This window comes from Acinonyx jubatus, chromosome D1, assembly GCF_027475565.1.
Source record: "Acinonyx jubatus isolate Ajub_Pintada_27869175 chromosome D1, VMU_Ajub_asm_v1.0, whole genome shotgun sequence".
NCBI classification, from domain to species: Eukaryota; Metazoa; Chordata; class Mammalia; order Carnivora; family Felidae; genus Acinonyx; species Acinonyx jubatus.
Window position 1 is genome coordinate 13823646 of NC_069390.1, and position 18917 is coordinate 13842562.

Genomic DNA, 18917 nt, shown 5'->3' on the forward strand with positions numbered 1-18917 from the left:
AGTTAAATTCATTAAAAATAGTGTAATATTATTGTAACCAATAATTGTCATCATCCATTGAAAACACAGAGACTCCTTTGTACAATTAGAGAGAATAGAGCATTTCTTTTTTTTTCTCTTTCAATTCATTTGTCCATTCAATTTTCACCATAATAATGTATTTTATTATATTTTATAATGTAACTATTTCCCTGGTTACTTCGCTTTGCTTCTCTGAAATTCAAATATACACACACTGATTAGAATTTAATTTGTGTAATAATAGATTCTATAGCTTCTACATGTTATTGTGGTAAAATATTTCTATTTGAGTTATTATCACAATTAAATGATTAAAATCATCTATATACGTCCATTGTTGGTGGATAATTATTCAATATATATTTAATTTTCATTTGAAATTGAATTTATTAATGAACCAGGGGTATATTTATAGGTTTATCTGAAAAGAATCATCTAAATGACCAAATGTTGGAGCCAGGAAACATAATAGGATTCCAGATGGGTGAGAGATATGCCTTTCATTTGTCAAGTGTGAGAAGTGTGGGTTTTGAAAAGGGACGATACAAACAAAAACCAAGAGTACGAGTGCCTTCTCAGGCAAATGATATTTGGAAAGGAACAGATAAAAAAAATGGAGGACCTGTAAATTAATTTTCTTCAAAGTATTCTTGCCCACATAACCCTTGGTGAGTCTTTTCATGTCAGTAGAAACAGCCATACTCCAATTTGAATTCCACTGCATTGGTGGAGTCATTAGTATTCAAACTAATTCAGCCATAGGCCAGGCAAACAAACCCAAAAGAGAAGTAAAAGTAAGTTTCAAAGAATGGTTGATCTCTGCTGGCCATTCTAACAAATTCGTTCTTCAGGCTACTTATTCCCAAACATGTCTGTACATTGGAACCACCTAGGGGGCTTTGCAAATGCTGATGCCTGGGTACGGCCCAAATGTTCTGGTTAAATTGCTGGGGGGTACCGGGACACTGAGTTAAAAACTTCATAGGTGTTTCCAATGTGCCGTAAAGTTCCAGGATAAACCCACTTCAGGAAGGATGCAATAAAACAAGAAACAACAATGCTTCTTAAATAAATCTTTAGGTGAAATACGTCAATGATTTTGAGGACTTCCCTATTCCAGAGATGTGGAAATGACAGAAATATTAGCAATACTTTGAAATAGTGGTCGCTTCAGAACAACCTACTGAGAGTAATTGGAAGCTATGAGAAAAATAATTACTTTTGAAAAATTAGGGGGATTGATAAAATAACCCATAGAGTTCTAAGGTAGATACAAAATCATAAATGCTGGATTTTATGAGAACTTTAACAGATGCTTATAAGTAATTTTATTTCTAGGTGATTTAAGTTTCTTGAGTTAGAAATCCAAAACTCCTCCTTAATAGGCACCTCCACTGTAAACTTTGTTCTTCTAGCAGTAATGTGGTGCATAAATATTCTGATTAATAGTAAATAACCACCATATTTAATGCTTTAATTGATGTATTTTTCTTCTCAAAAGGTTCCCTCTGATTTTATTTGACATGCACCTTGTAACCACCACAAACTTTGCAATCAAGTTAATAAAAGCAATGATATAAGAAATTCTAATGCACAGATGGACTTTGCTGTTTTATGTAAAATATTATCAAATTATAAATGGGTCTTTTCCTCTGACACCATTTTTTTCAGTGAAGGTCTCCTTTACTTATACATCTCATGGCAGTTTTATAATTATTTTCAATTAAGTTTGACATTATAACTTCACATATGGAATTGAAATAAAAGACTTTGTGAGAAAACGTTCAATGCGTTCAAGCCCTATAAGCAAGTAAGAGAGGCCTTAATTCTGAATATTCTTAATGAAACAGTTATTTAGCAGAATGGACAGCATTACTTGATAACTTTTTAAAAGCTCAGACTCCTGCAACTTTACTTTGGCAAACTGCATAGAAAGCCCAGGACTCTTCAAAAAAAATACCACTTTCGTATTTGTCTTCTCCAAGTTTGAAACATTCTGTTTGATAGTACAGAAAAATGAATGCATCTTCCAGATTTAAAATTCTATCCTAGTGATTAAAGCTAAAAGAGCAAGCCATGCACTTTGGGCAGTGTAGCATGATAATTAGGAATATGGGCTCTGCTTTTTTTTTTAAGTTTATATTTATTTTGAGAGAGAGAGGAAGAGAGCACATGCATGCATGTGAATGAGAAGTGGGGCAGAGAAAGGGGTGGGGGGAGAGAATCCCAAGCAGACTCCACGCTGTCAGCACAGAGCCCAACACGGGGCTTGATCTCTCCAACCATGAGATCATGACCTGAGTCGACATCAAGAGTCCTCTGCTTAACCTACTGAGCCACCCAGGCACCCCCTGGGCTCTGCTTTCAAACAAACCCAGCCACTCTCACATTATACCACCTACTCTGACCACAGCCATAAGCCTGGGTTTTTGCAAATGTCATTTGTCAAAATGACATTTTGACAGGGATGTTGGGATAGAACCTTCGTCATAGCATTAGCAAGAGACTGGCATAAGTTAATTCATGTATGACAAAAAATAGAGTATCTGATAAGAACAGCCTTCAGTGGCAGCAGGTACATAATAACAGTAGAAAAAAATAAAATTTGAAATATGAAGGCAGTAGACATGATGAATTTCTCAAGGTGCCTTTCTTTATTAATATTTTGTAGTTATATTCTGTAGAATATAAAGCAAAGGACAAAACTAAATTCAAATAGGCTAATATTGAGCTTAATGAGATTAGTTCTCTTTTTAAGGCTGGTAGAACTAGAAAGAGTTGCAATTATTCTGAAGCATGCATTAAGAACTCCACCTAGCTATACATGTTTCTATTAAACTCTGCTTGCCGCTGATTATTTCCTTAGGCTATGTTGTTGATATGTCTAGAACCTACTAGAGTAAGTGCTTTGATATTTTAAGCCCTTGGAGTATACAGACACATGTTTATGGGGAAAGATGGCTATCTCCCTGTAGTTTAACAAGTTATATGATAGACTACTTAATTAATGTTAATTCTTTGGACAAGAAACATTAGAATGTTGTGAATTTTGAGTTGGAAAAAAATAATGAGTCCCTAATTGCTATACAAATAAAATTGCATGTTTCTTCTATATTTCTGATTAATATTCTTCTAGTTTCTACAGCCTCAAGTACTTAGTCTATGTAAGTGAAGGAGGGGATATAGGAAAGCAAGTAAGTCATAGTAGATTATTTTGATGTTTTTTAAGCCTGTGGAAACATGCAAATATGTTGGAAAAAGTTAAAATAGCTTCATTTATGAGTTACACATTTTTGTGCTGCCATATTTATAAATACAGAAAAAAGATAGTGGCAGCAAAAATGCTGAAATGTCAGTGTTTGTTGTCTCAAGTGTTTTCTTTCAGGTAGCATTACAATTTTAACCAGCACCCTTCCATATTTTCTAAAATTACAAGGCAAAACAACATTTAAGAAGGCTATTGTGAGAGTAAAGGACTCCTCTCCCTGAGCCAAGAGTCCTCTGCATGTTATTCAAGATATAAGGTGTACTTTTTGCCCACAAGACAACACGATTTAAGGCAAGAAGACACCAGCGATCACCTTTTGCCAACAGTGGCAGTGGCCATGAGAAGTGCCATTTTTATTCTTCAACTTGGAGTGAAATCAGTAAAATTCACTTAAATAAATGGCTGAGACCAATATCACCCATGTTACTGAATTCATTCTCCAGGGAATCACAGACCAGCCAGAGCTTCAGGCCCCATGCTTTGTGGTGTTTTTCATCATCTATCTGGTCACAGTGCTGGGCAACCTGGGGTTGATAACTTTAATCAGGATTGATGCTCGACTCCACTCGCCTATGTATTATTTCCTCAGTCACTTGGCCTTTGTTGACCTTTGCTACTCCTCTGCTATCACACCAAAGATGATGGTGAATTTTGTTGTGGAAATCAACACTATTCCTTTCTATGCTTGTGCAACACAACTGGGCTGCTTTCTCACCTTCATGATCACCGAGTGTTTCCTGTTGGCTTCTATGGCCTATGATCGCTATGTGGCCATCTGTAGTCCCCTGCACTATTCAACCCTGATGTCAAAAAGACTCTGCATTCAATTAGTGGCAGTTCCATATATATACAGCTTTCTGGTTGCCCTATTCCATACCATTATCACCTTCCATTTAACTTACTGTGGCCCCAATGTAATTAACCATTTCTACTGTGATGACCTTCCTCTCTTGGCTCTGTCCTGCTCAGACACACACGTGAAGGAAATTCTGATCTTTGCCTTTGCTGGTTTTGATATGATCTGCTCCTCTTCCATTGTTCTCACCTCCTACATCTTTATCATTGCTGCCATCTTAAGGATCCGCTCTACTCAGGGGCGACGCAAGGCCATTTCCACCTGTGGCTCCCATATGGTGACTGTCACTATTTTCTACGGCACCTTGATCTTTATGTACCTACAGCCCAAATCAAATCACTCCCTGGACACGGACAAAATGGCGTCTGTATTCTACACGGTGGTGATCCCGATGTTGAACCCCCTGATCTATAGTCTAAGGAACAAAGAGGTTAAAGATGCCTCAAGGAAAGCCTTGGATAAAGGTTGTGAAACCTTAAAGCTGTTAAAGTTAAGAAAATAAGCATAACGAATGCTTAATTTAATACAAGAGGGTAAATAAATCAAACTTCCTCCTCCTGATATTTCTTGTAATTCTTTCCCAATCAACTAAAAATGTGACTGTAGTTCAGCTAACCTTGACTTTTTCTACAAGAACCCAGGCCAATTCTGGGACGTCAGCATGATCCAAAGAGTCTGGTTCAGGCCACTGCAGCCTTGACAGACCACTGAAATTATGTTCAAATACACCCTCAAACACACCTTTGTGTAGCTCAAGCAAAGGTAGCAGCGTGTCTTTGGTAGAACTTACTATTCTGGAAGGAAGGCTGCCTGAGCTTGAATGCCAAGCCTTTCCTTTATTAACTATGACCCCTTGGACAATCGGCTTAAACTGTGTGACTCTGTTTCTAATTCTAGAAAATAAGAAGACCCTACTAATTGGTTTGTTTTAAAGATGAAACGAGTTAATATTTATGAAGTGCTTACAAAAATATCCTGTGATAACAAGTGGTATGTATATGTTTGTTATATAAATGTTTGTTGTATATAATTAAAGATTAATTCACCGAGCTCTCAAAAGCTTATCAGTCTTGAAGAAAGAAGGACAAAGCCTGGTCAGGTTTCTACTAGCTTCCAGGCACTGAATCAAGCACTCCTACCTAATACAATAAAATAAACCTAAGAAATGTCTGAGGGTTTACTTCTGGGTCTCAGTTATATGTAAAGTGCCTAAGTTCACATCACTAGTAATATGACAATTCTAAATGCAAATGTAAGTTTATTTGCATTTTTCTTTCTTAGCATTGTAGATTTTAAAAAGATACTGCAATACAGATGATCTAATCTTAAATGGTCATTATCTGATTTTTAAATTTTTTTTTTAACATTTATTTATTTTTGAGACAGAGAGAGAGAGAGAGAGAGAGCATGAACAGGGGAGGGTCAGAGAAAGAGGGAGACACAGAATCCGAAACAGGCTCCAGGCTCTGAGCTGTCAGCACGGAGCCCGACACGAGGCTCGAACCCACAGATCGCGATGACCTGAGCCGAAGTCGGACGCTTAACCAACTGAGCCACCCAGTGATTTTTAAATATAATGGGAGGTATTTGTTTATAAGAAATTATGTTATTAAATGAATTAATAAGTTCAGTGTACCTGCACATTTGTTCAGATAGAAATAATCTTAAGTTATAAGGTTATTTATGTGTGCCTGTAATTTATTCAATGAATGTTATAGGATCATGCCATAAAATTTAATGAAAACAGTAATTTGTAAGATTTTATCATTTTAATATTCGCAAAAAGCAATTAAATTAGTTTCTTTTTTCTAAATCTTTATTTACTTTTGAGAGAGAGAGACAGAGAGACAGACAGACAGAGTCATGAACAGGGGAGGGAAAGAGAGAGGGAGACACAGAATCCAAAGCAGGCTCCAGGCTCTGAGCTGTCAGCACAGAGCCCGACACGGGGTTCGAACTCACAGAGATCATGACCTGAGCTGAAGTCAGATGCCTAACCGACTAAACCACCCAGGAACCCCTGGTTTCTTAATATTATCTTCTTATTTTTCCACTTTAGAAGGAAATTGTGATAGTTGCAGTAATTATATAGAATGCAACCTCTCACGCAGATGATTATTTCCCCTTCTGCACTTAATGCGAACATAGGGCAGACGTGCTCTTTGAGGTGCCGGAGAACTTTGTGCGTTGCATGAAATCTTATATTTTTAAAGTAGGTTTGACAGAGACATGTGGTGTTTCTATTCACCACACTTTTCATGGTGGGTGTATCTATACGGATGGATACATTCTCACATGTCACGTACAAAACACGTAAAAACATCAAGACCATCCTTCCTTTGTAGGTAAGGAAATTCAGATGTATAGTTTGTGGTAAAACTAAAACTGCTCTAAAAAAATGAGGTCTGATGAAAAACGTTCAACCGTATCAACAGGGACATTTAAAGTAAAAAGCAAGGTCACTTTTCAGGCATCTTCAAACCCAAACCCTTCAACCGAACACCTTGTTATTTTTTCACTTCGGTTCAACTATGGAGGAAAATCTTGCCTGGTATTTTCAATCATATGTGCATGGTTGATGTCTGTGAAGACAACCTAAAATTCCCCATATCATCGTGAAATAAGATCAAGTTACGATTTTAAGGTGCTTTATTCTTCACCTCTATTGTGGAAGCATCTCATGGAAAAACAGAATGGGTTGTTTTCATCTTTCTTTTTAGAATTCAACAGTAAAACAAATAAACGTTTCTAAAATGTCTACTATGTGTAAGCAGAAACAAGAAAGGCCTATTTTCAAGGAAATAGAGTCAGGGAACTGAGCTTCAGAAGACAAAGCTTTCTACACTTCCTGGCACTGTCCCATGTACAAGCCTTCGTTTAAAAGTTCCTAATTTCCAGCGTTTCTTTAGGAACAGCACAGCTGATTATCTATTATCAGAATGTGCTTTGTCAAAGATTTTCTTGAAAGCCTTTTTTACATCCTGATTCCTCAAGCTGTAGATCAATGGGTTTAACATGGGAATCACCACTGCATAGAACACTGAGGCAAATTTGTCTTTATCCAGTGAGTGGCTTGACTTGGGACGCAGGTACATAAAACTGAGGGTCCCATAATACATGGTAATAGAAAACAGGTGAGAAGCGCAGGTGGAAAAGGCTTTATGTCTTCCTGCAGCAGAATGGATCTTTAAGATGGTGAAGACAATGAACACATAAGATATGAGAACAATGATAAGAGAAAAGAACACATTGAACCCAGCAATGATCCACAGCATCAACTCTTTGACTTGGGTATCAGAGCAAGCCAGAGCAATCAAGGGGACATCATCACAGTAGAACTGGTTGACCACATTAGAGTCACAGAAAGACATGTGGAATGTAGCCACTGCTTGTACGAGTCCTACAGTGAGTCCATAAATATAAGAGCTAGTGACCATTTGGAGGCAGAGTTTCCTGGGCATGAGAATGACGTAGAGTAAAGGGTTGCAGATGGCCACATAGCGATCATAGGCCATGACAGACAGCATTAATAATTCCCAAACTGAAAATGTGATAAAGCAACACACTTGAGTGGCACATGCATAAAATGGCATACTTTTAATTTCACGTAACGAGTTTGCAAGGGTGTTTGGAGTGACGGTGGAGGCACCATAAAAATCAACAAAAGCCAGATGACAGAGGAAAAAATACATGGGTGTGTGAAGCTGGGGACTTATTTGGATTAACACAATCAAGCCAAGATTACCCAGGACAGTAAATGAGTAAATCAATAGGAATACACAAAAGAGGATGGCCTGAAACTCTGGATTCTCTGTGAGGCCCAAGAGAATAAACTCAGTGACTGCTGACTGATTGCCTTTTGCCATGAAAGAGATGAACAATAAACAATAAACAACAAATCTACAATAAACTCATCTAGAGCACAGGCTCTGAATAATCTTTACTTTTAAGCAATAATCAATTCAATTGTGAGAAGAGAGTCCTGGCTCACCAGGGTGATGTTAAATTCGGCCAAAGAAGAATATTGATAAGCACTCAGAATTATGTGTGGATTTCACTTATGCTTTCAGTGTGAAGGATTTGGTCCAGGAAAAATTCTGTGATACAAAAATTCACCAGGAAGCTGTATAAGTAGAAAGAGAGCATTTCAATTAAAATGTTATAATCAAGATAATGGCAAAATTTTCGTTCTACTTTTCTTTAAATATAAAGAAATAAAAAGGGACATTAAGAATGTAAGTGGCTTGGGGCACCTGGGTGGCTCAGTTGGTTGAGCATCCGACCTCGGCTCAGGTCATGATCTCCTGGTTTGTGGGTTTGAGCCCCGTGTTGGGCCCTGTGCTGACAGCTCACAGCCTGAAGCCTGCTACAGATTCTGTGTCTCCCTCTCTCTACCCCTCTCCCACTCATATTCTGTCTTTCTCTCTCTCAAAAATAAATAAACATTAAAAAAAAAAGAATGTAAGTGGCTTTGGCAGCATATATAAAAATGATTTAAGTTGTAAGTTTATCTCATGAAGTTATTACAAATTCATTACTTTATAAGAATATTAAAAATTACCAAAATCAAGTGCAGAACATATAAAATGAAAGAAACAAAATATGAATACTATTATTTATAGGCATCCTGTTTGGTATAATCTTTAAATTTTCTTCTTTTTACTTATATCCATTGTCTTTTTTTTCAATACACCCATAATATTGATTTCAAGGAAAAACAGGACTGTGATTTTTCTGGCTTTGTCTTTTGGCAAAATGCACACCAGAGAATAATTTGCCAAATTTCAAGAGAATAGTTTTCCAAATTTCAAACAGCTTTCAATGATTAGGAGACATTATTTTACCTTCCATCTTCAGGTATCTAAATGGCCCAAGGTGAATAGAACTGAAGCAACTTTTAGAACAACTAAATGTTACAGAACACTTCCATAAACCCAGGCTGGACTCTGAATGCATGCTAGCTAGCAGAATTGAAATCATCTCCTCTCCTTTCTCAAGCATAGCAGAGGATAAGTTAATTTGATTTTCCTTTATCACCACATTGTCTCAGGTTACTTTGCATGCACATGATGGTCAAGACAAGTAAAAGATAGTAAAATATAAAAAGCACTTCGTCCCCTTAAATTCTGATTAATATCCCCTTGGAAACTTTATCTTGGTTACTATTTCATTTTTTCTCTCCTCTTTAGCACTTTTCAACCATATACCTTAGGAAAAGCATCTACCCCTGATTTCTCAATCATATTTATGACTTAACCAAATATAACCTACCTTCCTTTTCCATTAAACCAAGGAATCCCCTCATCAAGTTTACTATTAGCTTCCCTATTCCCAAATCCAATAAAGCTCTTTTTACCTTAGCAGCTTTGTAGCACTGACCCCTATTGAATACACCTTTGGTTTCCTGAACAGAGCAGTCTCTGTGTTTATTATTTGTCCATTCTGATTTTCTACCTTGGAGTCTCTGCTTCTATTTAGACAACATATTATTCATGCTTTCATCAAAGCCTTCAGCCTTTCCCTTTTATACCTTCTTGTTTGGTGATTTTATCCAATCCTATGTCTTCAGTAGACACCTATACATTGCTTAAGCACAAACATGTATTTCTATCCCTCATTTATTTTCTATGTTCTATATTACATCTAAATGCCTCCCAGAAATTCCCACTTATATATTCTAGACGGTCATCAAGAGTATCACATGTACAAAATAACTTGGTATCTCTGCGCATTGAACCTAATACTCAGACCTGAAGTATATGTTTTACATCTTCAACTAACAGTGCCATTATCCATTCAGTTTTCCAAATCAGACCAATTATCTTTTACTTTGCTTTCCTATTTCCCATGCCAATATTCAATTTGTCCCTGATACCTATTTCATACTTTACACACTTTACATATCTTTTCACTGATATCGGTTCCTTGATCCAACCACAATGACTTGTTATTTGGTTACAACTGACCCTGAATTTTTATTCTTGCCTCCAATCTTTCCTGTGTCTCTCTGTTCCTCACAGTTTGGCGTATGTAAACTTTTATAGACACGAACTTCATTTTTATGTTCTCCTGGTGTAATTCTTCAGTGTCTTCCTATTCTTCTCAAGGTAAAAGCCTTTCTTCCACATGGCTGACATAACTCTTGAAAATCCGGTTCCTACATCTCAGATCAGGCTCATCTTTTGTGGTTCTCTTCGTATAGTGTTTATGTCACAGGTATTCCAAGCCACCATTGCTATTCGAATGTAAGCCAGAGTTTTATACACTTGTTTAAAAATGTCTATTTATTTTTGAGAGCGAGAGAGAGAGACAGAGAGAGGTGGGGGGCAGAGAGAGAGGGAGGCACAGAATCCGAAGCAGGCTCCAGGTTCTTAACTGTCAGCACAGAGTCCACCGCGGGGCTCAAACCCAAGAGTCATGAGATCATGACCTGAGTGGAAGCCGGACCCTTGACTGAGTGAGCCACCCAGGTGCCCCAATTTTATACATGTTTCTAATCTCTGCGCAGAACACTTTCCCTTTGCCATCATTCCCTATGTCTGACTTTCCTCCCACCAAACTTCCAGTACCCTGTTGTGCTGCTTCTTCTTGGAGGCTTTCCTGACTTTTCAGGGTAGAGTAAGTGTTTCCCATCTATAGGTTTTTCATCCATTGATTTCTTCTTTGTAGCACTTGCCACACTATATGGTAACCAACGGTTAACATGTCTGTAACAGATCCTAAACTTGAAACTGATATTGTTAAGCACTAATATTTGTATTTTGTGCCCAAGCGAATCACCTACCTTTTATAGTATCTAATACAAAGAAGATGATCAGTAACTCTGTTAGATGATTAAGTGAATAAAAGCTATAGATATATAAGTCCAAAGGCTTTCTCACTAAGATAGAACATATTTTTCCTATGATCTGATATTTTTCAATATTCAATACACTGTCATTCAGTTCAACCACAAACCCTCAAGTAGTCCAGTCTAGTGTACCAGTGCACCTGAAAGAAATCTTTGTGAAGCCAGTAAAATTTAAAATTACCTGGATATTATGAGATAACTTTCTATTATGTGTGTGTGGTCCCCCAGGAAGCTTTTTTTGGGTATTAAATTATTTTTAGCAAACATTGAAAAACAATATAATTATACATATTCAAGAGCAGACAATTATTTTATATTTAGGGTTTAGGGACAAAGTTATTTCCCTTGAAATGGTAGATCACTTTCTAGGTTATTAGTTAATGAAAGAATCTAGGGTAGAAGAACATTTTAATTATCTCTTTTGGGAAAACAGTTTGATTAATTGCTATCTCTGCTTTAATTTGTGTCACATTGGTTTCATAGTAAAATTATGATTTTTTAAAAAATAAACATTCAGTTCATGGTCTTCTATTTAGTAGCAGCTTTTGAAAGCCATCAGACAAAAATGAATTTCCCAGTTAGTCACATTGAAACCTTTCTTCTGAGATTAGTATCTCAAATTGTGGTTATGATTGATATTTCAGTACAACTGCAAAGATTAATTTAAAAGAATGTGCATCTTCCTCTCTAGTCTCTAGGAGACCAAAGGCACACCAATCATAGGTCAGTTGATACTTTGTTGTAGTCACTCCACGGAAACTGATGAACCTCTCTAACTAAATGTGCTTTAGTTGAAAACCGGTTGTGTCCGCAGGACTGAGGTGGCTGTTTAGCCTCAGCAGCACCTAAGCAGAACAGAAAACAGAGGAGGTTACTGTACTCAGTAAGCAGAGCTCAAGATACTAATTCTGGATAATAGTTCCCTTGATGAACCTTGGTATATATGTTATGTGTCTGGTTCTTGGGCTATTGGCGATGGCCTAGCTGTTTAAATGGTAAATTAGACCACCTGCTGGTAAATTCAAGACATCCTTCTTTGTGGCCGTAAATAGTGGAAGCAAATAGCTATTGCTGATAAATTTGTCTTAGGCTTTATCCAAATTGGTTAAGATGGAGTCCATGCAATTACTAATACATCCTGCTGTACCTGAATTAATGTGTTGGGATAAGGGGACAAGTTATTGCAGAAGAGTCAGGAGAAAGACACCTACTTTTCTCAAAATACCATGATTTATGGGGTTCGTTCGCCTGCCTGTGTCTGGGATTCTGATAAGTCTGGTTGCGACTAATACCACAGGTTGACCTTATCCTGTTTCTTGGAGTCCTGTTGAGAGTTACCTTAATTAAACTGTATTGGGAAATTTGAACATATTTGGTTTCAACCCCTGTCAGATTGGCTATGAAACGGCGTATTCTTGGGTAAATTGTCCAGAAGCCAAGCCCATGTAGAAATGAAGGGTGGATGTAGACAGACAATTCTTCATGCGTTTCTTATGTTTCTGTCTTTTATTTATTTTTACTTTTTAATGTTTATTTATTTTTGAGAGAGAAAGATGGACTGTGAGCGGGGGAGGGTAGAGAGAGAGGGAGACAGAATCCAAAGCATCCAGGCTCTGAGCTGTCAGCATAGAGCCTGATACAGGACTCAAACTCATGAAGCATGAGATCATGACCTGAGCCAAAGTTGGACGCTTAACCGACTGAGTGACCCAGGCGCCTCTCTTTCTGACTCTCTTTTAAGCAGACACCCTTTATTCCAGAATATTGTGTAAGCATGTTTATGTATGAAATAACTTTGGAAAATAGAAATGATGTCTTTCTTTGAGGGGAGGAAAGTTTTGTTTTACTGTGCAACTTATTAAAAATAATTTCTCCCTTCGGGGAATATTTTAAGCAGGCTTCTTTACATTACACAACACTATACAAAACCCTGAGTTCAGGGTTTCTCGGCAGTGACATAATCTTGCTTCGTGTCCACCATCAACCTGGGCTGCTCTACAACATCCGCTTGAGACTTTGGCGGACAAGGATAACAGATACAAACATAGAATTCATGGAGCTTGCTGAGTCATGAGTAATAAAGTCCTCTGTCACTTTGGTGTCTTGGGTCTTGTGCCAGAATCTGTGAACTATAGAAGACTAACTTGTTGGCTAGAAGTGGGACAAAATTTCACACCCTTGACATTCTTTGACAGTTATATAGCTCTATTCAAGGGTAGCCATAAAAGACACTGGAGAAGCGAAACGCCCTGTAAGAACTTAATTCCAAGCAATGCACTTGGTTGTTGACTTTCCCCACAGAAGGGATATCCAGAAGTATGACTGTACTTCATGAGTAGTGGCTAACAGTTTGGCCTGAGGATCAGGGATTTGGAAGTAAGAAAATAAAAACTTCACACAAGTAGTTCTAGATAAGCGATATGGGGAGAGATTTTTCTGAATGTACCGATGCGGGGAGGTATATATGTTCATGGAATAGTCACTTAAGTTACTTTTACCAGAGAAGCTGCTTCATAGTCAAGCAACTATAAACATAATACTGAGCATGTAGTCCATTGTTATACTGAGCCACCTGCATCCTGATGCGATGTGCTCTTAAATAAGGTAGCCATGGCAGGATGGATAGTGGTCATTCTTTGGCTCAGTAAAAGACCCTGTACTCTCTTTGGCTGATTCCTGTACATGCACCACTCTGTGCTCAACCTGTCAATAGTAGAGAATAAACTCTGTGTCCAGTTTGACAATGTCCACACACAGGAGCCAGCCAGGCTTCTAGCGGCAAACTTGTTCTATTAGCCACTTCAAATATAGAAGAAACAACAGTGTGTCATCACCAGAATGGACCCTTATTGTGACTAGGGATTTCCCTTTCCCGCTCGCCATGCTTCTGAAAAAACAGGCAAGTTAGGGGAGTGTTGTCTTTCCTATTAAAATATTCTGAGCAACATGGCTTCTGAGCAAGAAGTTTACTTTATAAAAAATGAAGCATGAAATATATTCACGAGCATGAAATTTGCTTGTCTTCCTCGACGTACTGCATGTGACAAAATTTTGCAATGGCCTGTTGCCGACTGATTAAAAGTGGCAGCTGTGTGTAACTTTAATGGGTAATTTTTCTCTTGGCCAGAATACAGAGGTCTCCAAATCAGAAGGTCATTAATAAAGTTTTCTCTTCCCACTCTTAAAATGAATAAACTTCCATCAAAATGTTTGTATTATTGGCACAAAGTTAGAGTTTTATAAGATTTACAAAGAATCTGAAACTGAAACACCAAAATGAGAAATGTGTTAAAAGATACCAATCAACTAAAGACTAAAATTAAATAATAAATTCTGAGGTCTTTTTTTCATTTTAACTTTTTATTTTGACATAATTTCAGAATTACAGAAAAGATGCTTACATTTTACGAAGAATTCTTGTACATGCTTGACCCAGATTTCCCCAAATGTTAACATTTTACCACACTTTTTATCCTTAACTGTTTAATAACCAGTTGAAGACGTAATGTTTCATTTTCATATATACTTATCTGTCTATGTTTACTAAAAGCAGGGGTATTCTTAAATGACGACGGTCCTATTATAAAAACAGGCAAGTTAACATTGGCACAGCATTACTATTTAAACCACAGACCTTATTCTGCTCTGAAGGACTTGTCTCATTTGCAAAAATTTGAGTTTGCTCTTTTAGTCTTTTTTAAATTATTTTTTATGCTTTTATTTTATTTTTGAGAGACAGAGTGTGAGTGGGGGGGGGCGGGCAGAGAGAGAGGGAGATACAGAATCTGAAGCAGGCTCCAGGCTCTAAGTTGTCAGCACAGAGCCTGACTCAGGGATCGAACTCAGGAATGGTGAGATCATGATCTTAGCTGAAGTCAGACTTAACTGACTTAGCTGCCCAGGCCTCCCCTCTCTTTTACTCTCTTTGTTAGGTGTTCCACCAGCATTGATGTCATTGTCCCTGTAAAGTCATCAGAACCAACAATTTTTTTCAGATTCATCTTACTGGGAGTACGTGTGTGTGTGCATGCATGTGCATGTACGTGTGTGTGTGTGTGTGTGTGTGTGTGTGCATGCATGTGCACGTACGTGTGTGTGTGCGTGGGTATTTTTTAGGCAATGTTAATAACTTTAATTGCTTTAGTGATCTGAAATAGATGTGGTTTTTACCAATGCCATGAGTTGGAGTGTTCCTCTATGGAAAAATTCCTCTATGGAAAAGAAATTTATTTTCAATGATCTATGGAACAAAATTTAACCCACTATTTGCAATTGAATTTATTTTATTTTCATATCTTTCGATAATTTCGGGAGTCATAATTTTCATAATAGAAAATAAAATCAGAAAATTACCGTACACTCTATATCTATAGGAAAGCATGTTACTAATAGTATGCTAATGCAGAACACCCGAGAACTGTTTTTTTTAACGTTGTTTCTTTTGTTTTTGTTTTTGTTTCGCATCCCGACTCTGAGGGCTTTCAGTTAGACCATAGGTCTTTTATTTTATAGTAAAGCAAACCTTTTCTATAATTCTCTTCAAAGCATTTTGACTTCCTGGTTCCTCAGGCTGTATATTAAAGGATTCATCGTGGGGATTACCACAACATAGAAAACAGAAGCTATTTTGTCAGTATCCAGAGAATGGCTTGTTTCGGCTGCATATACATGAAGATGACGGTACCATAAAATATGGTGATGAAGTCAGGTGGGAGGCACAAGTAGAAAATGCCTTTTGTCGGCCTTCTGTTGAATGAATCCTCAGAATGGCAAATAGAATGACTATGCAGGAGATAAGGACGATAAAGAGAGAGAAAAGGGTATTGAAAGCAGCAAGTGTGAACAATATCAGTTCTTTGATATCTTTATAATGGGTTTTACGGCAGGCCAGACCAACCAGGGAACATCATCACAGTAGAAGTGATTTATTATGTTTGAATTACAGAAAGGTAAGTGGAATGTTAGAATTGCCTGGAGGAGTCCCACAGAAAAGCCATACAAATGTGTAGTGACAACCACTTGAATACAGACCCTTCTGTTCATGATAATGGTATAGAGTAAAGGTTTAGAAATGACTACATACCTATCATACGCCATGATTGAGAGCATATACACTTCACAGACCACAAACATGATAAAGCAACACAACTGAGTGGCACAAGCAGGTAAGGATATTCTCTTAATTTCTTAGAGGAAGTTCACCAGGGTGTCAGGGGTGACAGAGGAGGTGTAGCAAAAAGCAACAAAAGCTAGATTGCTGAGAAAAGAATACATGGGTGTGAAGCTGAGAACGGGTATAAATTAGCATAATTAACCCAAGATTACCTATGACACTAATTAAGTAGATCACTAGCAAGATCCCGAAAAGAAGGGCTTGAAGCTCTGGACTTTGTGTGAGTCCCAAGAGGATGAATTCAGTCACTTCCGAATTATTGCTTTCAGCCATGGAATACGTGTAGAAGCATTTCATATTCTTATCTGTGGAACATTCATGCTGGATAATCTTCCCCTTCTGGCATTAAGAACTTAACTCATACTTATTTTATGGTGACCGGATTGGAAAGATAATCCTCACTGGTCCTGTGGGCCATTCTCAGGTTTCAATACCACCTGTTTTTAACTTCAGCAGAGTTGCTCCAGGCAGAAAGTCTAACATGTTTAGTGATGTAGGGAATTGTTGAAGACGAATGTCTTGAATTAAAATGTGGAATCTCATATACAATGAAAACCCAGTATTATAGGCATATCATTTTATCAACGATAAAAGAAATGGGGGCACATTTCAGAGTAATATATTAAGATTAAATACTAAACATTTCAACTCCACTGAGAAAACAATTATAAATCTGACTAGACATTATTCTTAGTGTACTAGCCAATGCAATAAAGGAAGGGGTAAAAATATTACTTATAAAGTACATGATATTGTATCTGTACCAGTTCAGTGGAAATATATATTTATTATGATTGTGGAAAAGTCTTCTGTTATAAATATAATGAAAATGATGCTATAATAAAAAATGTAACTTTCAATAAATGTGAAAATATAGTTTTTAAGATTTCATTTTAAATAATAAATTTAAAGCTTAGTGTTTAATTTAATATTTAACTTCACACAGTGTTGGCCCTATATGTTCCTGTTGTTTACGTTTGAGCTCAATAAATTCATTGTTTCACATATTTATTAGTTGAATGGTATTTGGGAAAGGAGAAAAGCCTTACAAGTTAATTCAGATATGTAATGCATGGTGGGTAACCCATAAATCTAATAAATAAAGCTATAAGAACAGTCTGGAGTTTTCTTTCTTTCTTCCTTTCTTCCTTTCTTTCATTTTCTTTCTTTCTTTCTTTCTTTCTTTCTTTCTTTCTTTCTTCCTTCCTTCCTTCCTTCCTTCCTTCCTTCCTTCCTTCCTTTGATAGAGTGTGAGCAGGGGACAGACACACACACACACACACACACACACACACACACACACACACAGAAAGAGAGAGAAAGAATCCCAAGTAGTCTCTGTACCACCAATGTAGAGCCCAACTGTGGGGCTTGAGCTCACAAACCATGAGATCGTGACCTGAGCTAAAATTGGTCATATGCTTAACCAAGAGAGCCGCTCAGGTGCCCCTGGACATTTCTCTAAAATGTAATGAAGACTTATTTATCCCTACAAATAGTAAACTGTGTTATAAGCTATAGAATGTAAAATAGAGTGGGACTCTGCCAGACCAGTGAATGTTTGTCAACTGGCGTTCAAAAAGTATTGATTTATAGCATCTGTTGTTTTTCTGATTTCTGTGGTATAAATATTCCAACTATTGCTGACTTCAGGCTACAAAGTTAAAGTCACGGAACCTGGAGTTGGGAAATAAATTCAGATGACAGCTTTTGCAAGCTGTTAAGAGAGAGTGGTAGTTATACAAAAATAAGTTGGTATTATAAGCAAAATCATAGAAAATATCATTTAATAAAACACATGCATATTATACCATATGCTAAAGAAATAAATCAATGATGAGTCTCTTTTCATAATGCATTTGTATCTATAATTATAAGTGTCACTTACACTCATATGCTTATATTGATTAATTTCAAAGAGAAAAAGTTCATTTTACCAAATATGAAAGAATCAGCCAGCAATAACTTGTTCGTTAGGTTGACCAAATTAAAAGATGATACTATCCGCGGTTGGTAAAGATGTGAGCAAACAAATATAGCCTTGCACAACCAAGGGAGGTGAAATTTGTGTTCATCTTTCTAGAAGGTAGTGTAATAGTAAGCATCAAAATTGTTTAAATTAGTCCTGCCGTTGATTGATACAATGGTTTTAATGCTAGGCAATTAGTGGAATAATAAAAGTATTCAAGTATATGCATGGTTTCATTTTTACTTACCAAAACATGAAAGTTGTCAATACTCTGATAGTTACTCAGTTATTGCACATCTCAGTAAAATATTAGGTAGCCATTCAAAAGTTGAAACAAGCCTGGATTTATTATTTTTTTAAAATTTTTTTAACATTTATTCATTTTTGAGAGACAGAGGGTCAGTGTGGGAGGGGCAGAGAGAGGGAGACACAGAATCCAAAACAGGCTCCAGGCTCTGAGCTGTCAGCACAGAGCCCCATGCGGGGCTCAAACCCACCGACTGTGAGTGAGATCAGGACCTGAGCCGAAGTCAGATGTTCAACGGACTGAGCCACTCAGGCGCCCCCTGTGATATTGACAAATGTTCACAATACAGGATGTTAAAAAAGGGCAGCGGGCTAAACAGGTTATATAATCATAAGTGATTTCTGTAGACACACATCACATTATGACCTACAGATCCTTCACACACGTAGGAAAGCTATGCAAACAATAGATATCGCAATGTTAACAGTGGTTATATCTGCGAGATGGTATTGTGGCCTTTTCTTCCTTCCTAT

The 18917-nt window shown here is 37.2% G+C and overlaps 2 protein-coding genes and 1 pseudogene across 2 annotated transcripts; 1 reads left to right on the forward strand and 2 right to left on the reverse strand.

Moving 5' to 3' along the window:
* Positions 1-3687: 3687 nt before the first annotated feature.
* LOC106986226 (olfactory receptor 1038) lies at positions 3688-4647 on the forward strand. Its single transcript, XM_015084397.1, has one exon. It carries the CDS (start codon positions 3688-3690, stop codon positions 4645-4647), a length of 960 nt encoding a protein of 319 aa, XP_014939883.1.
* Positions 4648-7069: 2422 nt separating this feature from the next.
* Positions 7070-8011, reverse strand: LOC106986171 (olfactory receptor 5AL1-like). The gene has a single exon (XM_015084349.1). The coding sequence runs from the start codon at positions 8009-8011 to the stop codon at positions 7070-7072; it is 942 nt and encodes a 313-aa protein (XP_014939835.1).
* A 7485-nt stretch (positions 8012-15496) lies between these two features.
* Positions 15497-16580, reverse strand: LOC106986172 (olfactory receptor 5AL1-like; annotated as a pseudogene).
* Between the last annotated feature and the right edge of the window lie 2337 nt (positions 16581-18917).